The sequence below is a fragment of the Ictidomys tridecemlineatus genome, chromosome 11 (genome assembly GCF_052094955.1).
Source record: "Ictidomys tridecemlineatus isolate mIctTri1 chromosome 11, mIctTri1.hap1, whole genome shotgun sequence".
NCBI classification, from domain to species: Eukaryota; Metazoa; Chordata; class Mammalia; order Rodentia; family Sciuridae; genus Ictidomys; species Ictidomys tridecemlineatus.
In genome coordinates, this window is record NC_135487.1 from 28955033 (window position 1) to 28978310 (window position 23278).

At 39.3% G+C, this 23278-nt stretch overlaps 1 protein-coding gene across 1 annotated transcript; it reads left to right on the forward strand.

Moving 5' to 3' along the window:
• The first annotated feature begins 372 nt into the window (after positions 1–372).
• Positions 373–20567, forward strand: Zfp69b (ZFP69 zinc finger protein B). The gene is given in 6 exon segments (XM_021735962.3): positions 373–1361; positions 4717–4802; positions 6288–6414; positions 6677–6772; positions 11699–12840; positions 12842–20567. Coding segments are annotated over 6 exon segments (1647 nt in total). The 5' UTR covers positions 373–1195; the 3' UTR covers positions 12872–20567.
• The last annotated feature ends 2711 nt before the right edge of the window (positions 20568–23278 follow it).

The window sequence follows — 23278 nt, forward strand, 5'->3', positions numbered from 1 at the left end:
TATTCAAGAACGTGGTGTCCATGGAGTTTAACAAAAAAGTGATTCCAGTCGTTATTTTTTGTCAAAAGCTGAAAGGTCCACGGTAGGCACTTTGACGTGAACCCTCGGCAGGGGGCTCAAGGTGCCATCTCCTTTCTTATGAGTGGAGCTGGCTTATTGGGTTCGCATTCTGGGTGTCCCAATCGAGGGGACCAGGGGCGGGGCGAGCACCCAGGCCCGATCTGGCGGAGGACGCCGGGAAGGACACGCAAGGCCACCGCGCACGCGTATCGCGCTGGCCTCCCCGGCGCTACACGGCACCGTGGGCGCACTGCGCTGAGTCCTGCGGGCTGCGGCCCAGAAGCTGGTGTGCTGTCCCGCCGGTGAGCGGGGGGCACGGGGACGCTCCAGGGATTGGGGAGGGCAATGAGCCGTGAAGCCCCAGCAACTGCTCGCCTTCACCCTGTCACGCGCGGTGCGCCCTGATTCTGAGCGGTTGACTCAAACCCAGGCTGCGAAAAGGTCCCTGCGCCGTTGCCCACGAGCGAGGTGTAGCCTTTCGGTCAGGGAGGGAGAACTCGGACGGATCGTTGACGTCATTTGTCTCAGTATAGCCTCTTGGTTAGGGAGGGAGAACCCGGATGGAGCGTTGACGTCATTTGCCTCAGTGAAGGGAAGGAGCTGGGATTCACACCCAGATCCTTTGCGGTTCCAAATCGCAGACTGTTTTAAGCATAATCGTGCCTGTAACAAGAAACTAGGATCTTCATCTCTTTGTGTTTAGTGACACCTTCAGGTTTTTGGACATGTTTTTTTATCCACCATTTCCTTCCATCTTTTCTGAATATTTTAGGGTGATTTTGTAAGTTTTAGAAGCTGATGGTATAACTGAGGCTTCTTGATACTTTGTTGACACTAATGTTTTTTGCTCAGCATCTCCAGGAGACTGTAGGGGGTGGGGTGGCTCAATAAATACCTGGAGCATCCAGCTGCCTTGACAGGTTAATCCAAGGTGGGGGATGTGTCTTGAGAGCCATTGACAAAAAAAGCCACATCCCAGATTACGGTACTGTATTTCCTCGCTGGTTCCTGAGACTGAGGACACGGGGGAGCAGTAGTTGGTTATTAGAGGAGGCTGGTACAGCTGTGAAACCCCCCGTCTGGGGTCCCAGCAGTTTCCTCATCAGAAAGTGGACAAGCCCAGTCAGGACTGTGGATGAGGCAGAGTCCCTGGGAAAGGAGTGCAGAAGTCATCATGCCACAGCAGCTCCTGATCACCCTGCCCACCAAGGCCAGCACCTGGGTGAAGTTGCACCATCCAAGGAAGGCCAAAGAGGGGGCGCCCCTGTGGGAGGATGTGACTAAAATATTTGAAGCAGAAGGTGAGAATAGGGTGGGGGTGGGGAGGGAGGGAAGCATTCTCCTCCAGTGTGGGAAGGAAGGTAGAACCAGGGAGGAGAAGCATCTCTGGGGAGACAGCTGGGTGAAAAGTCTTTGGAGTTCTTGATAATGGGTGTGGGGTGGTCTAGGGTTTTCTTAAGTAGTAGAGGTCACTTCAGCCCAAAACCAATTCTTCGCCACCTACTTGAAGAGCAGAATGGAGTTGGTAGTTAGGTCAGAAGCAGAAGGCAGCAGAGAGCATACCTGGAGTATCTTGTGCTAGAAAACAAGGAAGAGCTTAAAGACTGGTGGACATATGTCCAAAGGTTGTGGAACCCAGGTTCAAGAGAATCCCAATGGACAAATTCTGGACAGTTTGGGTTCTTTATTGATTTAATACCTTGAATAAATAAAAGTTCCACATGTTCTTTCTCTATCTTAGAATAGAGAAAGATGGCTGTTGCTGCAGCTCAGTGGCAAAGCACTTGCCTAGCACATGTGAGGCACTGGGTTTGATCCTTAGCACCACATAAAAATAAATTAATAAAATAAAGGCATGTTGTCCATCTACAACTACAATTTTTTTTAAGTAGAGAAGAGAGAAGGGCTCATTTGCAAATATTGGAGGTGGTTAATACACTGATTTCTTACTTTGAAAATAGATTATTATGGCCAGGCATGGTGATGCACACCTGTAATCCCAGCAACTTGAGAGGCTGAGGCAGGAGAATCACAAGTGCAAGGCTAGCCTTGCCAATTTAGCAAGATCCTGTCTCAAAAAAAATATATATTTTTAAAAAGGGTTGGGGGATGTAGTTCAGTGATAAAGTGCTCCTGAGTTTAATTTCCAGTACCACAAAAAACAAAGATAAAGAAAATAAATTATTATGTGATTGAATGATGCATTTATCTTGCCTTTTACATCTTCAGTTGGTGAGGGAAAGCTATAGAATTTTCTATAAAATCACTGCCAGTAATAACTAATATTTTATGGCAAGTGAAATAATTGAAAGGTTGATAGGAAACAGATACTCACATGGTTTTAGAATATTACACCCTACAGATTACTTGCTAAATGTCAAGGAAAGATCATGGTTTTTCCAATGGTGAGGTCTGGTGGACACCATCCCAATCAAATATCCCAATAATGGAATAACTTGGCATTTTGTAGTTTATGGACAATGCTATATATACACATAGCATCCACAAAAATATTTTGCTTGATCCTAAATTAAGCTTACAGATTGAACTTCTTGTTTACAGAAAATTTAGGGGAAGAAGAAGTAAAGTTGAGAATGCAGTCAGACTGTTCTGGGCTCTTCAGTAAAAGTCAGTGTCATGAAAATAGAAGTACCATTCTAGAGTGATAGATTAGAGGTAACTACCACTCTGAATGTTTGAACTCGATTAACTCCTGGATTGGAAAAAATCCAGAATAAAAGAAACTTTGGGAACAGTTGAGGGAATGTGAGTATGGACTGAATATGAATATGGATGATATATGGAATTAACAGTAATTCCACAACAATAATTTTCTTAATTATGATACATGATATTATGGTTATACAAAGAATATTCTTATTTGAAATATTTAGAGTTGACGTATTATTGTTGGGAGCTGCCATGAATGCAGACGCCTTCAAGTCCTGATGCCCTGGGGCCCTGACCAATTACTAATTTCATTGACTTGGGCATTGTCCCAGCTTGGATAGCAAGCATGGCTCCAGGTGTAGGCATCACCTGCGGGGGTTGATCTACACTCACCTGTTCCTTTGTAATCCTGCCCCTTTGCCCTTTTGGGGATAGAATGTTCCATGGAACCTCCCCTTGTGTGTTCCCTATATAAGAATAAAGAATTCCAGTGGCTCTCTCTCTTTCCAAGGACCCTTAATGTCACAGAGCCAGCTCCAGATTATTGAAAAGGTAAGTCTGTGTGGTTGTGTGCTTTCTTTGTCATTTTCTTGAGTTATTGGAATAGTCAGGTTTTGTGAACCCAGGATTAGGTTGCCAGCAAAGATAGATGGCGACATTATGATGCCTGCAACTATGAAATGGTTCAGAAAAATACGGATAGATAAATGACAAATCTTAATTATATGGGTGCCCATTATTCAGGATGTAAAGGTGTAGTAAAATACAAGACAGTAATTCATGGGCCTTAACTTATAGTTTGTACTTAAAAAAAATTTTTTTTGTAGTTGTAGACTGACAGCATGCATTTATTTTATTTATTTATTTTTTAGTTTTAAGTGGATACAATATTTTTATGTGGTGCTGAGGATCAAACCCAGTTCCTCACATGTGCTAGGCTAGCACTCTACCATTTGAGCCACACTCGCAGCCCCTTATTTGTTTATTTTTGTGTAATGCTGAGAAGCAAACCCAGTGACTCATGCATGCCAAGCAAGTGCTCTGCCACTGGGCTGCACCCTCAGCCCAAATAGTTCGTATTTAAATTTTTTTTTTTTAGTTGAAGATGGACATAATTTCTTTGTTTTATTTATTTATTTTTATGTGGTGCTGAGGATTGAACTGCTGTACACATTCCAGGAAAGTACTCTACCACTGAGCTATAAACCCAGCCCCTATAGTTCATATTTTTCGGGGAGAGGGTGCTGGAGATTGAACTCAGGGATACCTGACCACTGAGCCACACCCCCAGCCCTATTTTTTATTTTATTTAGTTCATATTTTTAATACCTCAGTTTCAGCCTTTAATTCTCAAATTCTAGCATCTTGGCATGGTTTATTCTTAGCATTTTAGCAGAGAAAAAAATGAACAAGGTCCAGTTTCTCCCCATATGCTCATACTTAATTGAGGGAAAGAAGCTTTTTTTTTCATTAAGGGTGTCTGAGATAATTTCACTTGAACTGGACCTGAAAGATATTCTGTTTTCACAAAGTATAGGATTTGGAGAAAAGTACTGAGCTGAGTCCTGTCCAAGTACGTTCAAGGAATGAACAGGATTGTGTGGGCAGGTGTGTCTAGTGGCTGAAAGATGGCAATTAGAAAAGGCTAACACTTGGAGAAGTAGTTATGGACTGGTTGTGAAGGGTTTTGAAGTTCACGGTGAAGTATCTGGATTTTTCTTTCTTGCTGTGGGGAATCTCTGAGGATTTTTGAACAAAGGAATGACCTGATATATCTGTTTTGGGACCGCACTGACCCTTAATACCTAAGCAACACACTGCAGGTCCTCCTCATTAAGGAAGCTTGGGATACTTTTGAGTTGCTCTTAATGTCCCTCTTTGTGAGTATATTAGGGGAGGAGCCCCATTCAATGAATCTGTGCTTGTAGTTTTTCTCCTTGGGGGATTTGGGAAGATGCCACCTTCATGGTTCTTTTCTTTCCCCAGCTCTGCCATCTCAGCAAGTTGATGAGTCCCAGGGAGAAAGTTGCAAGGATGAAATGACTCCTGGGCTCCTGACAGCGGGATCCCAGGTGAGCTGGAGATTCCTGCTGAGGATGAACTCAGGGCTTCATGTGTGCTAGGCAAGAATTCTCCCTCTGAGCTACATATCCTGCTTATCTCCAAACTTTGATTTTCTTTGACTCCATCTCTTGGATTTTTTTTTTGTAGCCTCTTCTTCCTCAGGAAACTTGGTGGCATCAGTTGATTCCTCTCTGGTATAACCCTCCTCATTAAACCTCTTGTTTTAAGCAGACCTCCAGTCATTTATCCAACAAATTTAAAAATTGTGTTGAGGTGCATGTGAGAGTGGAAGTATTGCCTTTAAAACTCAGAAACTATCTGGGAGAAAGACAAACATTAAATAAATAAAACATTGGATATTTTGAACAACATTTTGTTTTTTTATGTACTATGATTGAACTCAGGGGTGCTTTACCACTGAAATACATTCCCATTTCTTTTTATTTTTTATTTTGAGACAGAGTCTTTCTAAGTTGCTGAGTATCTGGCTAAGTTGTCGAGGCTGGCCTCTAACTTGTGAGCTACCTGCTGCTGGGCCTCTAACTTGTGAGCTACCTGTCTCAGCCTCCCAAATCACTAGGATTACAGACATGCATCACTGTGCCTGGCTCATTTTATTTTACTTTTTCTTTTTTTCTTTTTTTGTGGTGCTGGAGATTGAACCCAGGGCCTTGTGAATGCCAGGCAAGCACTCTACCAACTGAGCTATATCCCCAGCCCCCTTATTTTACTTTTAAACAGCCTTTAATTTTAAAAAAATATATTTATTTTAATTTTATTTTACTTACTTGCAGTCCTAAGATTAACCTAGGACTTATTAGGCAAATACTTTACAACTGAGCTACACACCAGGTCCATTAAGTAACATTTTAAAAGAATCAGGTACCAGTATCCTTTGAAGTCACTTTTTAGTTGACCTTTAAGAGAAATTTTTGATCAAGCCCCTGGGGCACAAGTATAGCAAGAGAAGGAATGTGTTTCTACTCTATCCTTTGTAAGACTGAATATCAAAGAAGATACTGGTACTTTACAATCCATCTTTCCTTAGAAGGCAGAATTCATGCTCCCTCCTAAAATCTTCTGTTCTCTCATACTTTCCTTATTTAATAGAGAAACCTAACTAAGGATATTTTGTTCATTCTAAAGTATTCTTACTTTAGTCAGTTCTTTCAGCTCAACAAAGGTCCCTATCTTGTGGCCTTAGCCCCCTTTGAACTCTCCTTTTCCCCAAATATTCCTGAATGGTTTTGTCCTTAATCTAAATTACTTTACATACCATTTTGTGGCCTTCTTAATATTTCGTGAGTGTTTTGCTTTCAATCAAATTGCAACTTACATGCTTTGTGCTTTGATTTAAAATCTCCAACAGGGAATCAGGCAAACAATTATCAAGCAGATATCCAGGAAAATTTGACTGGAATCTTTTTGCATCTAGACAAGGTCAGAACAACTTCCTGAACTCCAGCTTGAAAGGAATGTGTTTGATGTTCTAGGAACTGTTAACCTTCAAGGATGTATCTGTGGACTTCACTCAGGAGGAGTGGGGGCAACTGGCCCTTGATCACCAGAATCTCTACCGGGAGGTGATGCTGGAGAACTATGGGAACCTGGTCTCAGTGGGTAAGGATTGATTCCCCTTGTAAAATTGGTTCTCCTGTTGGAAGAAAATTCTTATTTCCAAACTCAGGACTTTGCTTGAGTTTTTGATTCTGTACTAGAGATTTCTAGTACCTTCTGAACACCATGTCTGAATTGCTGTGGTCTTTTGCCTCACTGTTTCTATTCTATCCTTCATAAGACTGAATATCAGAGGGCTATTTTTTAAATTCTTGGGATGGTTCTTTGACCTCAACATGTACAGTCTTTTATTCTCCATTAGCAGGATATCAACTTTGCAAACCTGTTGTGATTTCCCAGTTGGAGAAAGGAGAAGAACCATGGCTGACGGAGAAAAAGATTTCGGGAGGTTCATGTTCAGGTAAGGGTGAGGCAGGTAGGGCCTTATGATGTTGTTGGCCAGAAAATTCCCCGAAAGCCTTCTCCAGCCATGGGGAGATGGTGCACACAAGAAAGCTTAATTTTCCACCTTTCACCCGCTTCCCACATATACATCTTTTTGCTAGTCTCTATGGAGTCAGAGAAATATAATAGATGCCTTCTTGATCTTTCTCTTGACCTGATTTTGTAATCTTCCCTTGATCCAGTGTTCCAAGCCTTGCTCTGATCATAGCTTCTTTCCTTCGTATATCTGAAGTTCACAGGTCTCTTCTCATTAAACACAGCTCACTCATTCTGTCATTTTATCATTGGTTTCACTCTCTCAAAGATTTCATTTTATTTTATTTTTCTAATTCTTATCCTGTGATCAGAGCTTCAATTCTAATTCTCTTTTTAACTTATGGCTCTTTGAGAAATCACTAGAGAATTCCTTATTACCAATTCTAACAGCTTTTTTTTTTTTTGGTACTAGGAATTGAACTCAGGGGCACTCAACCACTGAGCCACATCCCCAGCCCTATTTTGTATTTTATTTAGAGATAGGGTCTCACTGAGTTGCATAGCTCCTCACCATTGCTGAGGCTGGCTTTGAACTCGAGATCCTTCTGTCTCAGCCTCCCCAGCCCATGGAATTACAGGCGTGGGCCATTGCACCTGGCAATTCTAACAGCTTTTAACAGTCTTCTTCAACGTCTAAGAAAAGTAATGATGACAGGTTTTTACCACACTTGCCTCTGGAAATCCCATACTACCTCCATCTTACAAATGAGGGAAAGAAGGCTGGTTAAGAAATTTGTACATCCAGGAGCAGTGGTACATGCTTTAATCCCAGCAGCTTGGGAGACTGAAGCAAGGTATTTAGTGAGATCCTGTCTCAAAATAGAAAATAAAAAGGAATGGAGATATAGCTCAGTGGTAGAGCACCCCCAGAATTTAATCCCCAGTTCCTGGAGGGAAAAAAAAGAAATTTGTACCAATTAGTTAGTATTTGATCCCAGGATCTCCCACATTCTAGGCAGGTGCTTTACTACTGACTTACAGTTCCCAGTCTTTTCTTTTTTTGAGACAAAGTTTGATGTGATAACAGTGCTTTTGTATAGAGATGCTGTAAATGTCAAGCTATGTGGCTATGGAGTTCAGATGGATGAACAAAGCAATGGTGAAAATAAGTCTCCCAAATCCAGGCAAATACAGGCATGGAACTGAGAGCTGAAAATATCACAATGTATTTGTGGGAGTTTCCACAGAAATACAACAGCAGTATAAAAGATAAGAGGCTCCTCAGAGATTGTGGCACAGATTATGTCTGTGTTGACTGGACTTGCCTCAAATTTAGTGATCTTCTTACCTTCTGAGTAGCTGGAGGTATGCACCACCATGTCTGTCAGGAATCAATATTTTAATTCTAATCATCCTGACTCTACAGTTCTCATACCATTATTCTAGATGGCAGCATTAGGTTATATAGATTTCACCACCTTGGTATCCTTTCCTCCACCAGGTAGATTAGTAATTGTTTTCTAGTCTCCCTCCTGTTGCTTTTTCAGTGGCTCTCATCAGTGTGTTTTGAAAGTCAGATATGTAATTTCCTGATTTGTTAAGATAGGCTAACCTACTACAACAAATAGACTTTAAAATTCCACAGCACATTTTGAGCCATTTCCTCACATCGAATTTTTTTTTTAATCATATACTGTTCTGAAGGAATTGTTTAGGTCAGTTGACAGTTTTATCTCACAACTCGGAGACCAGGGTTACTTCTACTCTGTGGCGCCACCATCCCTGGGGTTTCCTCAGTATCTGCATGTAGTTAGCGTAGAATAGGAGCACAAAGGAGCTCATTTAGGAAGTTTAAATGGTCCAGCCTAGAGTGGTTCACATCACTTTCCTCTCATTCACTTAGCAAGGGAGACCTTTGTTATCTCACTCAGTCTAATTCTAGGGAGATTGGGAGATATAATTTAGTTGTATGTCCAAAAATGGGGAGAACAGATTTCAGTGACCATCCATAGTCTGTGCCTCAATCTCCAGGGAGCCTCTTGTCCTTTATACTACTGTTGTATTTCTGTGGAAACTCCCACAAATACATTGTGATATTTTCAGCTCTCAGTTCCATGCTTGAATTTTCACCACTGCTTTGTTCATCCATATGAACTCCATAGCCACATAGTCTGACATTTATAGCATCTCTATACAGAAGCACTGTTGTCACTTCAAACCCAGAAAATTAAAAAACAGAAATTGTCTTCTCTTCGAAACAGGTTTCTCATGCTGACTTACCCTGTTCTTTCAGTCTCTGGAAATCATGGCATTAGCAAGAATGTGTTGGGCTGAGGTTGCAGCTCACGGGTAGAGCTCTTGCCTAGCAGGTGTGAAGCACTGGGTTCAATTCTCAGCACCACATAAAAATAGATAAAATAAAAGATATTATATCCATCTATAAATTAAAAAAATTAAAAAAGAATATATCACATTTCTACTTAGGTTTGCCTTCATTCCCCATCCTTCTTCCTTGATATTACTTGTCAGTTTTGCTTCTACTTTTATTTATTTATTTATTTATTTATTTATTTATTTATTTATTTATTTATTTTTAGATGGACACAATGCCTTTATTTTATTTATTTATTCTTATGTGGTGCTAAGGATCGAACCTAGTGCCTCATACATGCAAGACAAGTGCTCTGCCACTAAGCCACAATCCCATCCCTCTACTTTTATTTTTGATGCAGTGGCGAGTTTCATCATTTTATACCTGTATTATAATTTCTAGTTGGATTTGTTGATGTCTTATTTTCTTCTTTTGAATCATCTTGAATGTTACTACCAGATTTGGCCATGTAACTTATCACTTTTTTTCTATTATTTTCCCCCAAATGAATGCAGGGCACTTAATCACTGAGCCACATCCACAGCCCTTTTTATTTTGAGACAGGATCTCACTAAGTTGCTTAGAATCTCACTGTGTTTCTGAAGCTAATGTTGAACTTGGGATCCTCCCCCTCAGCATCCCAAATTGCTGGGATTACAGGCATGCACCTTATGTTACTCCCTATTCCCTGAAATAAGGAATCTCAAAATCCTTGCTTGCCTTTTAATCCCATTCCAGAATTTATTCAGCTATACCTGAGCCCTTTTTATGTGTGATTACTAAAGTGAGATTAATCCTAGGGAATAAAATTTATCTCTGGGCAGGAAATATTGATACGTTAGAATGGAAGGAACCAAAATGGGCATAGAGATGAAAGAGTAAATATCATAGAAAGTACCTCTCTCAAAAATGTTCCAGATATACTGTGGATAGAATAGATAGTTTTATCCTTATATAGAATTTTCTCACACATTGAGAAACCATTTTCTACTTCATAAGAGGTAGCAAAATTATAAAGACTGATCAAATTCAGGGAGTGAGGAGGTTAAGGGGCCTTTGTTTACTGAGTGTACTCACAACAAGAGTTTCTCTGCAGAAAATCCAGTGGAATATGGCAAGAGTGTACAAGAATAAATGCATAGTAATGTAGATTGTCGTGTGACTTGTAATAGTGAAAAATTGGAGATAATCTAAATATTTTTAGTGGGAAAAGTTAAATTATCATTTGTCCTTACTGTAGAAGGCAGTGCAGTTGTTAGAATGAGAAAAGTTTAAACATGAAGACATAAATGGAGGCTCATCGATATAGTTGAGTTAATAAAGCAAAACAAGAAATTGGAGTTTATCTCAGTTGTAGAGCAGTTGGCTAGCTTGTATGAAGCTCTGTGTTCAATCCCCAGCACCACAACAAAATAAATGCAGACCTGTGTATATATACCAAGATCCTTTTTCTGTACAAATATGTATGTGAAACCATGTATACAGAAATGTATACATTTACACAGACATAGCTGGGAAATGTGTGTATATATTCTCAAATCCTAAGACATGGGGAATCTCATCTCAGATAGGAGGAGGCCAACCCCATTTTTAATCAATACATTGACTAAATAATAAGCCACTTATTTGTTACTAATATAATATTTTATGTAATTATCTAATACATAATATATATGATAACACAATTAATTATATGAAACATACATTTCACATATATTGTAATGTTTAAAAAGTGTGATTGTCATGTTTAAAAAGTGTGAGAGAGACTTGTTTTGTGGTTGTGGGGAATGAACCCAGGGTATTGTACATGCTAGGCAAACACACTACCACTGAGCTATATCTCCAACTAGAATTTTTTTAAAAGTACTTTTCTCTTAAAGAATTATTTTTTCTTAGAAATATAGTGTTAGAATCCTGCTTTTCTGTGGCCGGGTTGTGGCTCAGTGGTAGAGCACTTGCCTAGCACATGTGAGGCCCTGGGTTTGCTCCTCAGCACTACATGTAAATAAATAAAATAAAAGTGTTGTGACCTAATAAAAATATTTTAAAAAAATCTTGTTTCTCATATATATATATGAGAATATATGTGTGTATACACACACACATATATTCATACACACACCCTCACATACACATATAGTAAATGGACAAAATGCCTTTGTTTATTTATATGTGGTGCTGAGGAGCAAACACAGTGCCTTACACATACTAGGTGAGTACTCCACTGCTGAGCTACAACCCAACCCTAGAATTCTGTATTTCTTAATCATATTTTAAAATATTTGCCCTTATTTTCTTGGTTTATTCCCTTTAGCAATTCACATGGATGAGCTCCTCGTTGATTTTCAAAGCTTCTTTCCTCTTACCATTTCTTCACATGCTTTCATATCAGCTCTTTAGGTGGCAGGATCACTTTGAAGACAGTCCAAGCCTTCTGTAGCTAGTATGTATATTTTCCCATCTGTTCTCATTGTGGCAATTTAATTTTTGATCTGCAGTAAGTATGGATCATTTTTATGTTTGGCTTTCTTTCAGACTTGGCGAATAAAACAGAAACCAAAGAATCAACCTTAAAGAATGAAATTTCATGGGAAGAATTACATTCTGGGCTGATACAGGAAAGGTCCACAAGGAGAAGCACCTTGTATTCTACATTGGGAAGAGTCTCAAAATGTGATAAATTAGAAAGTTACCTGGAAAACCAAGGTAGATCACCTGAGGGGCCAATCCCCTCAATCCATAAGAAAATTCTCACTCAAGAGAAAAGCCAAGAATCTAAGCAATTTGACAAAAAAGTTAATTTTAGCTCAAAAATTACCCCAGGACTAACAGGCTCTTCAAGAACAAAAGACCATAAAAATGACACACCTGGAAAGAGAAACAAATGCAATTTAGATTTGATTAATCATTCAAGGAGTTATACAAAAATGAAAACCTTTGAATGTAACATTTGTGAAAAAAATTTCAAACAACTCATTCATCTTACTGAACATATGAGAATTCATACTGGAGAGAAACCTTTCAGATGTAAGGAATGTGGAAAAGCCTTTAGCCAAAGTTCATCCCTTATTCCCCATCAAAGAATCCATACTGGTGAGAAACCCTATGAATGTAAGGAATGTGGGAAAACCTTTAGACATCCTTCATCCCTTACTCAACATGTTAGAATTCATACTGGAGAGAAGCCCTATGAATGTGAGATATGTGAGAAAGCCTTCAGCCAGAGCATTGGACTGATCCAGCATCTGAGAACTCATGTTAGAGAGAAACTATTTACATGCAAAGACTGTGGAAAAGCATTTTTCCAGATTAGACACTTGAGGCAACATGAGATTATTCATACTGGGGTGAAACCCTACATTTGTAATGTATGCAATAAAAACTTCAGCCATAGCACATACCTAACTCAGCACCAGAGAACTCATACTGGAGAAAGACCATATAAGTGCAAGGAATGTGGGAAAGCCTTTAGTCAGAGAATACATCTTTCCATTCATCAGAGAGTTCATACTGGAGTGAAACCTTATGAGTGCAGTCACTGTGGGAAAGCCTTTAGGCATGACTCATCCTTTGCTAAACATCAGAGAATTCATACTGGAGAAAAACCTTATGACTGTAATGAGTGTGGGAAAGCCTTCAGTTGTAGTTCTTCACTTATTAGACACTGCAAAATACATTTTAAGAAATTCCTTCAGCAATGATACATGAAGTATATGCAGCATTAGAGAAACCATATTGGAGCAAAAGCCTCTAAATCAATGGTTTTCTAACCTTTAGATTTTAAGAACGATTATGTTTTATTATTTCCTCACAATACTTCAGAAATGAATGATTGGATAAATGTTATCAACTGCTAATTTTGCTGTCTTAAAATTAACAACTTATTATCAGCATTGTTTCAGAAAAGGGAATTTTAATATTTAAAAATGTAGAAAAGATGTAATTATGATAAATAGCCCATTATAGTGAATTAACACTATGAAAATCTGCCAAAGTTGTCTTTACTTTTTACCTTTCACTATGGACAAATGAAAATTTCATGGCAGGTCAGTGATCTGGGGATTGGCCATTGAGAATCACTGTTTTAAATATCCCTTTAACAAATCAGAATAAAATATAGCACAACCTTTTATTCTATTCTTTTATATAGCTATAAGATGTATACTGAAAGTGTTGGTCATAGAAATAAAGGGAGCTTTCTAGAATTGATGTAAAACCACTATCATGAGATACTTATGCATATTGTTGTTTTTTTCCCCTGTAGACCAAGAACTGGCAAAGTCTTTTTTCTGTAAAAGGCTACATGGTAGATGTGTTTAGGTGTGGCTATATGGCTTCTGAAAGAACTATTACACTCTGCCATTTTGCACAAAAGCAGCCTGAGATTATATAAACTGGAACATCTGAACCTTTATATTTCTTTTTATTTTATTTTTTTGTAGTTGTAGATGGACAGAATGCCTTTATTTTATTTATTTATTTATTTATTATATCTTGCTAGGGATCGAGCCCAGTACCTCACACATACTAGGCAAGTGCTCTTCCACTGAGCTACAGCTTCATCCCTGAACCTGTGTATTTCTGTTAGGTATATATCTAGGGCTGGAATTGCTAAGTCAAAATTTAGCTTTGGTGGATACTGCCAAATATATTTCCCCCCAAATTTTCTAGAAGTGTCTGAAAAATCTGTTTTTTAATTTTAATCTGAGTTAATTGATCAGTTTTTCCCATTTAGTAAGTCTATGCCTACTTTAAGGTCATGAAAACATTCTCCTACTTTCTTCTGATTTTTTTTGTTTTACCCATTATTTTGGTTTAGATATGAGGTGTCCTTCCAAAACTCATTCATTAGATAATACAAGAAAGTTTTGAGGTGAAATGGTTGGGTTATGAAAGCCTTAAACTAATCAGTGCATTAATCCACGATAGGAATTAACTGGGTGGTAACTATAGGCAGGTAGGGTGGGAATGGAGGATATGGGTCACAGGGGGTGTGGTTGGAGAGCTGAGCTCCTTCTCTGTGCTTCTTGGTATCATGTCCTGAACTGCTTTCTTCCACCATGATGTTCTGCTCACCTCCACTCCAAAACAATGGAGTTGGCCATTTGTGGACTGAGATATCTGAAACCATGAACACCAAATAAACTTTTCCTCCTCTAAAATTGTTCTGGTCAGGGCTAGGGCTATGGCTGAGTGGTAGTGCACTTGCCTGGCATATGTGAGGCACTGGGTTTGATTCTTGGCAACATATATAAATAAATAAAATAAAAGTCTATTTACAACTAAAAGAAATTTAAAAAAATTGTTCTAGGGCTGTGGTTGTGACTTAGTGGTAGAGCCCTCGCCTAGCATGCATGAGGCACTGGGTTCATCTTCAGCACCACATAAAAATAAAGATACTCTGTCCACCTAAAACTAAAAAATAAATATTAAAAAAAGAAACAAAGTTTATACAAAGAAAATTGTTCTGGTAAGGTCTTTTGGTCATAGCAGTGAAACACCTGACTAAAATAACTGTCATTTAAGTCTGCAATCCATCTGGATTGATTTTTGTGAATGAGTCAATGTGAATATCCACTTGCCCAAGATTCACTTTCTTAAAAAGACACACTTTACCCCAATCTTGTCATAAATATGTTTGTGTCCACTTCTGAACTTATTCCCTTCCCTACCTCATTTTCTTAGTTACTATTAACTTTTTAATAGGTTTTTATATTTAGTAAGATGTCTTCTGGGAAAAGTACTTTTTTTTTTTACAAAATTTAAATTTATTGGGCTGGAGCAAAGCTCAGTGACAGAATACATACTTAATTTGGGAAGGGCTTGGGTTGGATCTCCAGCACCAAAAAAAAAAAAAAAAAAGAAAGAAAGAAAGAAAGAAAGAAAAGAAAGGAAAAAGTAACAATGAATATCTCTACCCTACTCCATGTAGTCATACAATATGTAGAACACTTTAACACCATTCACCTCTTTCCTGATCTGTATGCTATTGATCTTGAATATATTCTGGTTTTTTTTTCATATTGGGGATTGAACCCAGAGGTGCTTTATATCCCCAGCCCTTTTTATTTAGTGTTTTGCAACAGGGTTTTACTAGTTGCTTAGGGCCTCAGTAAGTTGCTGAGGTTGGCTTTGAATTTTCAGTCCTTCCTCAGCCTCCCCAGTTGCTGGGATTTACATGTGTGTGCTACTGTGCTTGGCTTTAATTCTGTTTTGTAAAACTACAAATTATTTTAGTATATATCATTAATGCTGATTTAGATTTGCTCATATAACTTATCCTTTATTTGTTCTTTTTACATCTTCATCCTTTTGTCTGGAATCATTTTCTTTCTGCCTGAAGTTCAACTTTGAGAATTTCTTTTAATGTAGTCTGCCAGGGGCAAACTCTCAGGTTTTGTTTGTCTGAAAATGTCTTTGTTTTTAACCATGTATTGAATTCTGTGTTGTCAATTATTTCCTCACAACACTTTGGAAATTTCATTCCACTATCCTATTTTTCATTACTGCTGATGATATTGGCTGTTACAATGTCTCCTGTGTTAGTTATCAGTTGCTTTACAATGTTGTTAGTTATTAATTGCTGCATAACAAATAACCCCCACATGTAATGATTTAAAAAATAAACTTTGAAGTATTCATGAGTCAAACATTAAAGAAGCTCCTTATATGGGAAGTACTGGCTCAGAATATAGTCAAGATGTCAGCTGAAGTTGAAGGCATCTGAAGGCTTGACTGGGTACAGAGGTAACAGAACAGGGAACAATTCATTGTTCTCTTTGCACTGACTCCTGGATAGCACTGGCTCACTTGCATGGCTGACAATTGATTCTAGTAACTCAGCTGGGTTTCCCCAGATGAATCAATCTGTGTTAGCTTTTCATTGCTGTAAACAAAATGCCTGACAAGAACAACTTAAAGGAGAAAAGATTTGTTTTGACTCATTATTTCAGGGGATTCGGTTCATGGTTAAATGGCTCCAACATCATGGTGGAGGGGTGGGGCAGAGGAAACTTGCTTAGCTCATGGCATCCAGGAAGGAGAGGAGGAGGAGACAGAGGGAAGTGGGAAGGAGAGGGGAAGAAAGGGCCATGGAGAAGCTAAACCCTTCTAGGGCTTAGTACTGGTCCCTCCCCTCAGAGTCCATTTAGGCATCAAGCGATTAATCCATTGATGAGGTCAGAGCCCTCATGCAATCACTTTGGAAAGCTCCACCTCTGAACCTTGCTAGGAGATCATGCTTTCAAAATGAGACTTTGAGGGACATTCCAGATATGAATCAACACAAAGAGTGTGCAGAGCAGAAATGGCAATATCTTTCATGACTTAACTTTGGACACTATCATTTCTACTACATTATTTTCTTTTTTGTCGTTGTTGATGGACCTTTATTTTATTTATTTATATATGGTGATGAGAATTGAACCAAGTGCTTCACCCCTGCTAGGCAAGTGCTCCACCACTGAGCCACAACTCCAGCCCATCTACTACATTATATTCTTTATAAGCAAGTCTTTCTCACATTTGAGGGGAATCTCCACCCATCGGAGGAGGAGTGGGCATTTTATAAAATGACCATAGACTTTTTAAGAGTTTATCTTTGATCTTTAGCATTTTAAAGTTTTACTATTATGTATCTAAGTGTGGGTTTCTTTTAATTTATCTTACTAGAAACTTGTTGTCTTTTATTTGGGATCTGGTTGCTTTTATAGGTACTAAAAATATTCATTTTAATGTTTTTAAATGCAGTCTCTGCCCTAGCTTCTTTCAAACTTATGTTATAGCTGCTGCTCACTGCTCACTGTATCCTCCATATCTATCCTTTCTTCTCTCTCTCTCTCTCTCTCTCTGTGTGTGTGTGTGTATATATAATATATTATATATATATATATATATATATATATAATTTTTTTTTGTGCTGGAGATTGAACTCAGGGCTTGATACATGCTATGTAAGTGCTCTTACCACTGAATTACATCCAAAGTTCTTTTTCTGTTTGTTTGTTTCTTAATGTTTCATTCTAGATTTCTTTTGGCTTAGCTTTTCATTTAGTCTTCTTAGCTGTGTCTAATCTATTATCCTTACCCATGAAGTTCTTAATTTTGTTACTGTATTTATCTATCATAATATCTGTATTTCCTTTTTGCATCTGCTCTATCAACTTTTAGAGCTTCCATGTACCTACCAAAATTGTCAGTTGTTTTTTTATTTTATTTAAGGGGAAAATTATTTTATTGTTTGCTTCTGATAATTCCAAGAGCAATTTCTTTGCAGGACTATTTCTGGTGGTTGTTTCTGCTGGATTTCACTCAAAGACTGTGTGTGTGTGTGTGTGTGTGTGTGTGTGTGTGTGTGTGTACATATATCAGGTTTGTGTATGTGCTGGGGAATCAACCCCAGAAGCAAGTAACACAGAGCCCTGGTTATTTTTAATTCTGTATTTGGCATTGCTTATGTGTAGAAAAAGTTGGGAGCCTACAATTGTCACAGGAAAGTGGGGAGCTGAAACTCCAAATCTCAGTTCTTGTGTTCTGATGAAAGAAAATTTAAAGTCAAACACAAAAAGCCACATAAGAGAACTTTATTATAAGTGAAAGGTGAAAGTAAAGTAAAAGCAAAATGACACAGTGGAAAACGAGAGAGAGAGAGAGAGAGAGAGAGAGAGAGGGAGGGAGGAAGGGAGAGAGAGAGAGAGAGATCTCTGTGCAGAGAATGACAAAGGAGACAACACTGTGTCCAAATTGATTATTTACCAGAACTGGGGACCACTTTGTGTACTCTTTGCCAATAAGGTGTTCAATTCCTCCTTCATGTCAGGCACCAGAGTTTTTTACATTAGTTGGTCCTCTCTGGAACTGTCATGATGGCCACCCTACTTAGAGGACTTTTATGTATAAGTCAATCCCACATAAATGTGGGCACTGGATCAATAACTGGTCAGAAGTCAGTACACCTGTGCTACTAAGGAAATTTTCCTTCCCAGACAGATGGAGATACCTATAGTCATAATTCCTAGCTTCACATCAACATCAATGGACTCTGTCAAGAGTTAGTTCCATTAATTCCTTTCTTTTGACTAATTTCCTCCTTAGTTCCTTTGCTTTTGTTTATTTTCTACAAATTAACTACCACCCTTTGCTTTCTCATCTACTTTGAAAGTAGTTTAAAGAAGACCCTAATGTTATTTAAAGAACACTTATGAATTTGCTATGCATTTCACTGCTCATTGCAAGCTACTACCTACTACCTAACACAAATAACAATGCTTTTCTCTACAGGTGGTTTATATTTTATCAGGCACCTGGTAAAACCACAGAGATGAACTTGTAAAGTGAGATTGTTTTAGTCACCTTTTCACAGCTGTGGCTGAAAGACCTGACAAGAACGATTTGGAGGAGGAAAAGTTTATTTGGAGGCTCAAGGTTTCAGAGGTCTCAGTCCATAGACAGCAGGCTCTATTCCTCAGGGCTTGAGGTGAGGCAGAACATCACAGGGGAAGAGTGTGGTGGTGGTGGGGAAACAGCTCACATGATGATCAGGAAGGAGAGAGAGAGGGAGAGAGAGAGAGAGAGAGAGAGAGAGAGAGAGAGAGAGAGAGAGAGAGAGAGAGACTCCACTTGCCAGACACAAAATGTGTACCCCAAAGGCATGCCCTCAATCACCTACGTCCTCCAGCCACACCCTACCCACCTTCAGTTACCACTCATTTAATTCCCATCAGTGAATTAATTCACTGCTTAGGTGAGAGCTCTCATAACCCAATCATTTCTCCTCCAAACCTTCTTGCATTGTCTCACACACGAGCTTTTGGGGAACACCTCACATCCAAACCATAATATTCTGCCCCTTGCACCCAAAAGTTCATGACTATCTCACAATGCAAAATACATTTAGCCCATTACCAAAAGTCCCAAATATAAGGTCCTTGCTTAGCATCTGGATGGCCATCTTTAGTGATAGCTGCCATTTTAAGGAAAAAGTTTCACTTTCCCACCCTTGGGAGTTTCTGAGAAAGAAACTCCTCATACTAACCAACCCTTAACTGCCCACATTAGGACCTGTTCATCTCTGATTCCTGAGCCTCCCCCTGGTGAAGGCGATCCCCCACTCACTGTCTTGACAGGGTCACAGTGAGAAAAAGTGTTGGCAAAGCCGCTCTCCCACTGTCTTGACAGGGTCACAGTGAGGATGAATGCTGGCAAAGCCACGCTGGTTGGTGGGTAACCGAAACCATGAGACCCTTTTTTATGTAATTGGGACTTTGCATTTTCATGCTTATGTTTCTCACAGGAGGCATAAGTATGTTAAATGCCAAACAAATTAAATTTCAGATGGCTAGAACAGAACAGGTAGTTCATGCCTTGGAGGCCGTTCTACCATCCCTCAGCATATCAAGGACAAAATAAAAGGCTATTCTTCTATCTTAGTACATTGTGGACAAACCTAATAACAGACAACAATCATCCTCTGAAAAACAAACTCTTTGAGAACTAGTGCACCTTGACTGAAAAACAAACTCTTTGAGAACTAGTGCACCTTGACTGAAAAACAAACTCTTTGAGAACTAGTGTACCTTGACTGAGAAACAAAGAAACTCTTCGAGAAAGCAGCTCAACCAGTTTTATGAGAATAAATTTAGGAATCAATTAAGATAGCTTTATAAGACACAGTTTTAGAATAATGTTAGAATTATTATTTTATTTAGATTCTTAAGTTTAGAAATTCTTAAGTCTTTAGTTGTATAGGTTTCTGATATGTTTTAAGGATGATTCATAAACTTTAGGACATTTTAAATATAAGATTTAAAGGGACTTTTTTAGATGGGAATTTTAGATTAAAAATAAAGTACAGGTGTACTTTAGGTTAATGATTGGCTAGGAGACTTGGAGTCTGGTTACATAGTTTGGCATTAGTTAATAAGAAAATAACATATCTTGGGAAAAATAGTAAATCTTGGGAAAATCTGAAGGATGTAAATTGGTGACATGTTTTATTGATGATTCTGTACTTTGATGATTGTATGGCTGGGGGTCATATCCTGGAAGGATGTAGATTGGTGTGCTCTCAATCATGGTTAAGGAAATGTCATGTCTTGGCAAAGTTTTAAATTATATAATCAATGACGTATTGTAAATCTATAATGATGAGAAAAATTGTAATAAAAAGGGGACCCAGAGAAAGCAGCTTTAGCTCTCTCTCTGAAGATTGCTCAAACGGAACAACTCCTGTCTCATCTTTTTGCCGACGCCACTCCTCCTTCAGGACTCCCTGGACCCCGCTGGGGCTGGATCCTGGCATCCCCCATTAAAGTCCCAAACCTCAAGCCTGTTTTGCCTCTCTATACTATAGAGAAATAGCCTTTATTTGTGAGATCTGACAAATAAACTCTCATTTGTAACTCTGCCTTGTCTCTATCTTTCATTTCTCGCTTACCCATCTCTTGTTCCTCACTTTCCCTTCACCCAATGTCTCAACAGTTCCAGAACTGCCCAAAAGTTCAATCCAAAGTCTCTGGGATTCAAGGCAAACTTGCATCATGAGCTCCTGAAGAAATAAAAAATGATTTACAAATATGCAATATGTAAAGGTATAGAGTAAATATTTTCATTAAGAAAAATATGGGGGGCTGGGGATGTGGCTCAAGTGGTAGCACACTCACCTAGCATGCATGAGGCACTGGGTTCCATTCTCAGCAACACATAAATGTAAAATAAAGATATTGTGTTCACCTAAAAAAACTAAAAAAATAAATATTAAAAAAGAAAGAAAAATATGGATAGAGAAAGAAGGGATAGGACCAAGGCATTACTGGCGAACAAGTCCTGTAGCTCCATATCTGGCATCTGGGGCACATGACACGACGATATTCTGTCCAAAGGATTGTGTAGCTCTGACTCATGGCTTTGTTGGTTGCAGCCCAAGTGGCCTTTCTGTTGGCTTGTCTCTGTTTAATTCCTGTAGCTTTCCTAGGATGATGTCCCATGTTACTGGCATTTCTTAATCTCAGGGTCCCCGGGACAGCTTTGTCTTCCTCCTCACATCTCCACACTTTGTCCTCTCAGAGGGTGTCCATGGGGACTCCAACCCTGCTGCACTGTGCCTGGCCTCCCAGACCTTCCTTTGAAATCTTGGAAATCCCCATGATTCCCTAACTCCAGCATCCTGCATTCCTGCAGAACCATCACCACATGGTTGCCACCAAGATTGCCACCATCTGGAGCAGTGGTAAAGCTTCCAGGGACCCTGACTGCAGCAGCCTCTGAGTGTCTGGGTGGCTGAGCACGTTGAAAAAACTTCCTAGGCCTCCTAGTTCAAGGATGCCCCTTTGGTCTCTTTTTTACTTTTACTCCCTGAGCCTGAGATGGGTGTGGTCTTACCAGCTCCTGAGATACCCTCAAGCCATCTGTTTTATTATTTGGGGGCAAAGTCTTTAGCATTCCTTAGTGGCTGTAATGCCTTTATCATTTGCAACTTCCTTAGCCCCAGTTTTACTCCTGCCTTTGAAGTCTAAGTTTTTCAAATATTTCTTTTCTGCCTTCTCCTGAATATCAAAATAAACTTTGGCTAAAATCTTCCAGCACTATCCATGCCACTGCCTGAATGCTATGCTTCTTAGAAATTTCTTCCACCAGATTAAGAAGTCCATTGCTTTTAAAATCAACTTCACAGAAAGTCTCAGGACATGGACCAAATGTAGACAACTTCTCAGCCAGAACACAATGTGAATGGCCTCTACTTCAAATTTTAATAGTTCTCCTTCTCTGAACCCTCTTGAGCGCTGTCTTTACTGTCCACAGTCCTATTGACATTCTAGTTGTGGTTTGGATGTTAGGTGTCCCCCCAAAAGCTTGTGTGTGAGACAAAGCAAGGGGATTTGGAGGAGAAACAATTGGGGTTGAGATCCCTCACCTAAGCAGTAAGTTAATTCACTGATGGGAATTAAATGAGTGGTAACTGAAGGTGGGTAGGGTGTGGCTGGAGGAGGTGGGTGATTGGGGGCATGCCTTTGGGGTACACATTTTGTGTCTGGCAAGTGGAGTCCCTCTTTCTTTCTCTTCCTCTTTCTCTCTCTCTCTCTCCTTCCTGATCATCATGTGAGCTGCTTCCTCCCACCACCACACTCTTCCCCTGTGAAGCCCTGAGGAATAGAGCCTGCTGTCTATGGACTGAGACCTCTGAAACCTTGAGTTTCCAAATAAATTTTTCCTCCTCCGAAATGTTTGTCAGATCTTTTAGTCACAATGCAAAAAAGCTGACTAAAACAAAGATCATGACTTAAGATTTTTTTAAAAAGGAGAGAACTCTCACCAGACACATACCTTGCACTTCCCAAATATCAAAACTGTGAAAAATAAAATACCTGTTGTTGAAGCCAAAAAAACAAAGGAAAGTTGATTCCAGCCTGCAAATAACTCTAAAGCTGTTTCACTTCTTATTCATCTTTATTCTAAGGATATAAATTTTTGTGGTCCCAGTTTTTAGAAGGACCTCCTCCTATTTCTGTCCCCATTTTGTTGTGTTTAAGTATTTTTATTTGAAGTGCAAAAGGAAGGTTATAATTTTCCAGCTGACAGGGCCAAACAGCTTCTGCCTTTCTTTACCTTCCCAGATGCTAGCTTTCCAAGTTTGGTCTGGTAATTCCTTGCCATCTCTTAGATGCCTTGTTATGGCTCTATTTTATCCTCCCCTGCCAAATCTATATGTTGAAACCCTAATCCCCATTACCTCATAATCCACCTGTATTCAGAGACTTGGCCTTTAAAGAGGTAATTAAGTTAAAATTTAGCATTTGGATGTGCTCTAATCCAATCTGAATGGTGACCTTATAAGTAGAGGAAATTTAGATACTATCACATCTACGGCCCGGTTTTGCCAAAGCAGTGAGATAGGTTGCCAAGAGCCAAGGCAGAAGGCTTTATTGAGAAATGTTTACAGGGAAGTTCCAGTAGGGCTGAACAGATAGCACTCCAACCCTCCACTGTACTTCTGCCAAACAGTGCCACCTCTTCCTCATGGTGTGTTTTGTCCGGTGGTGGCCAGCTGCATGAGTGACAGGTGTCCATCCCTACAGTGCCCTCAGTTCTTTCCCAGTTACCACTGAAAGAGGAGTTTCA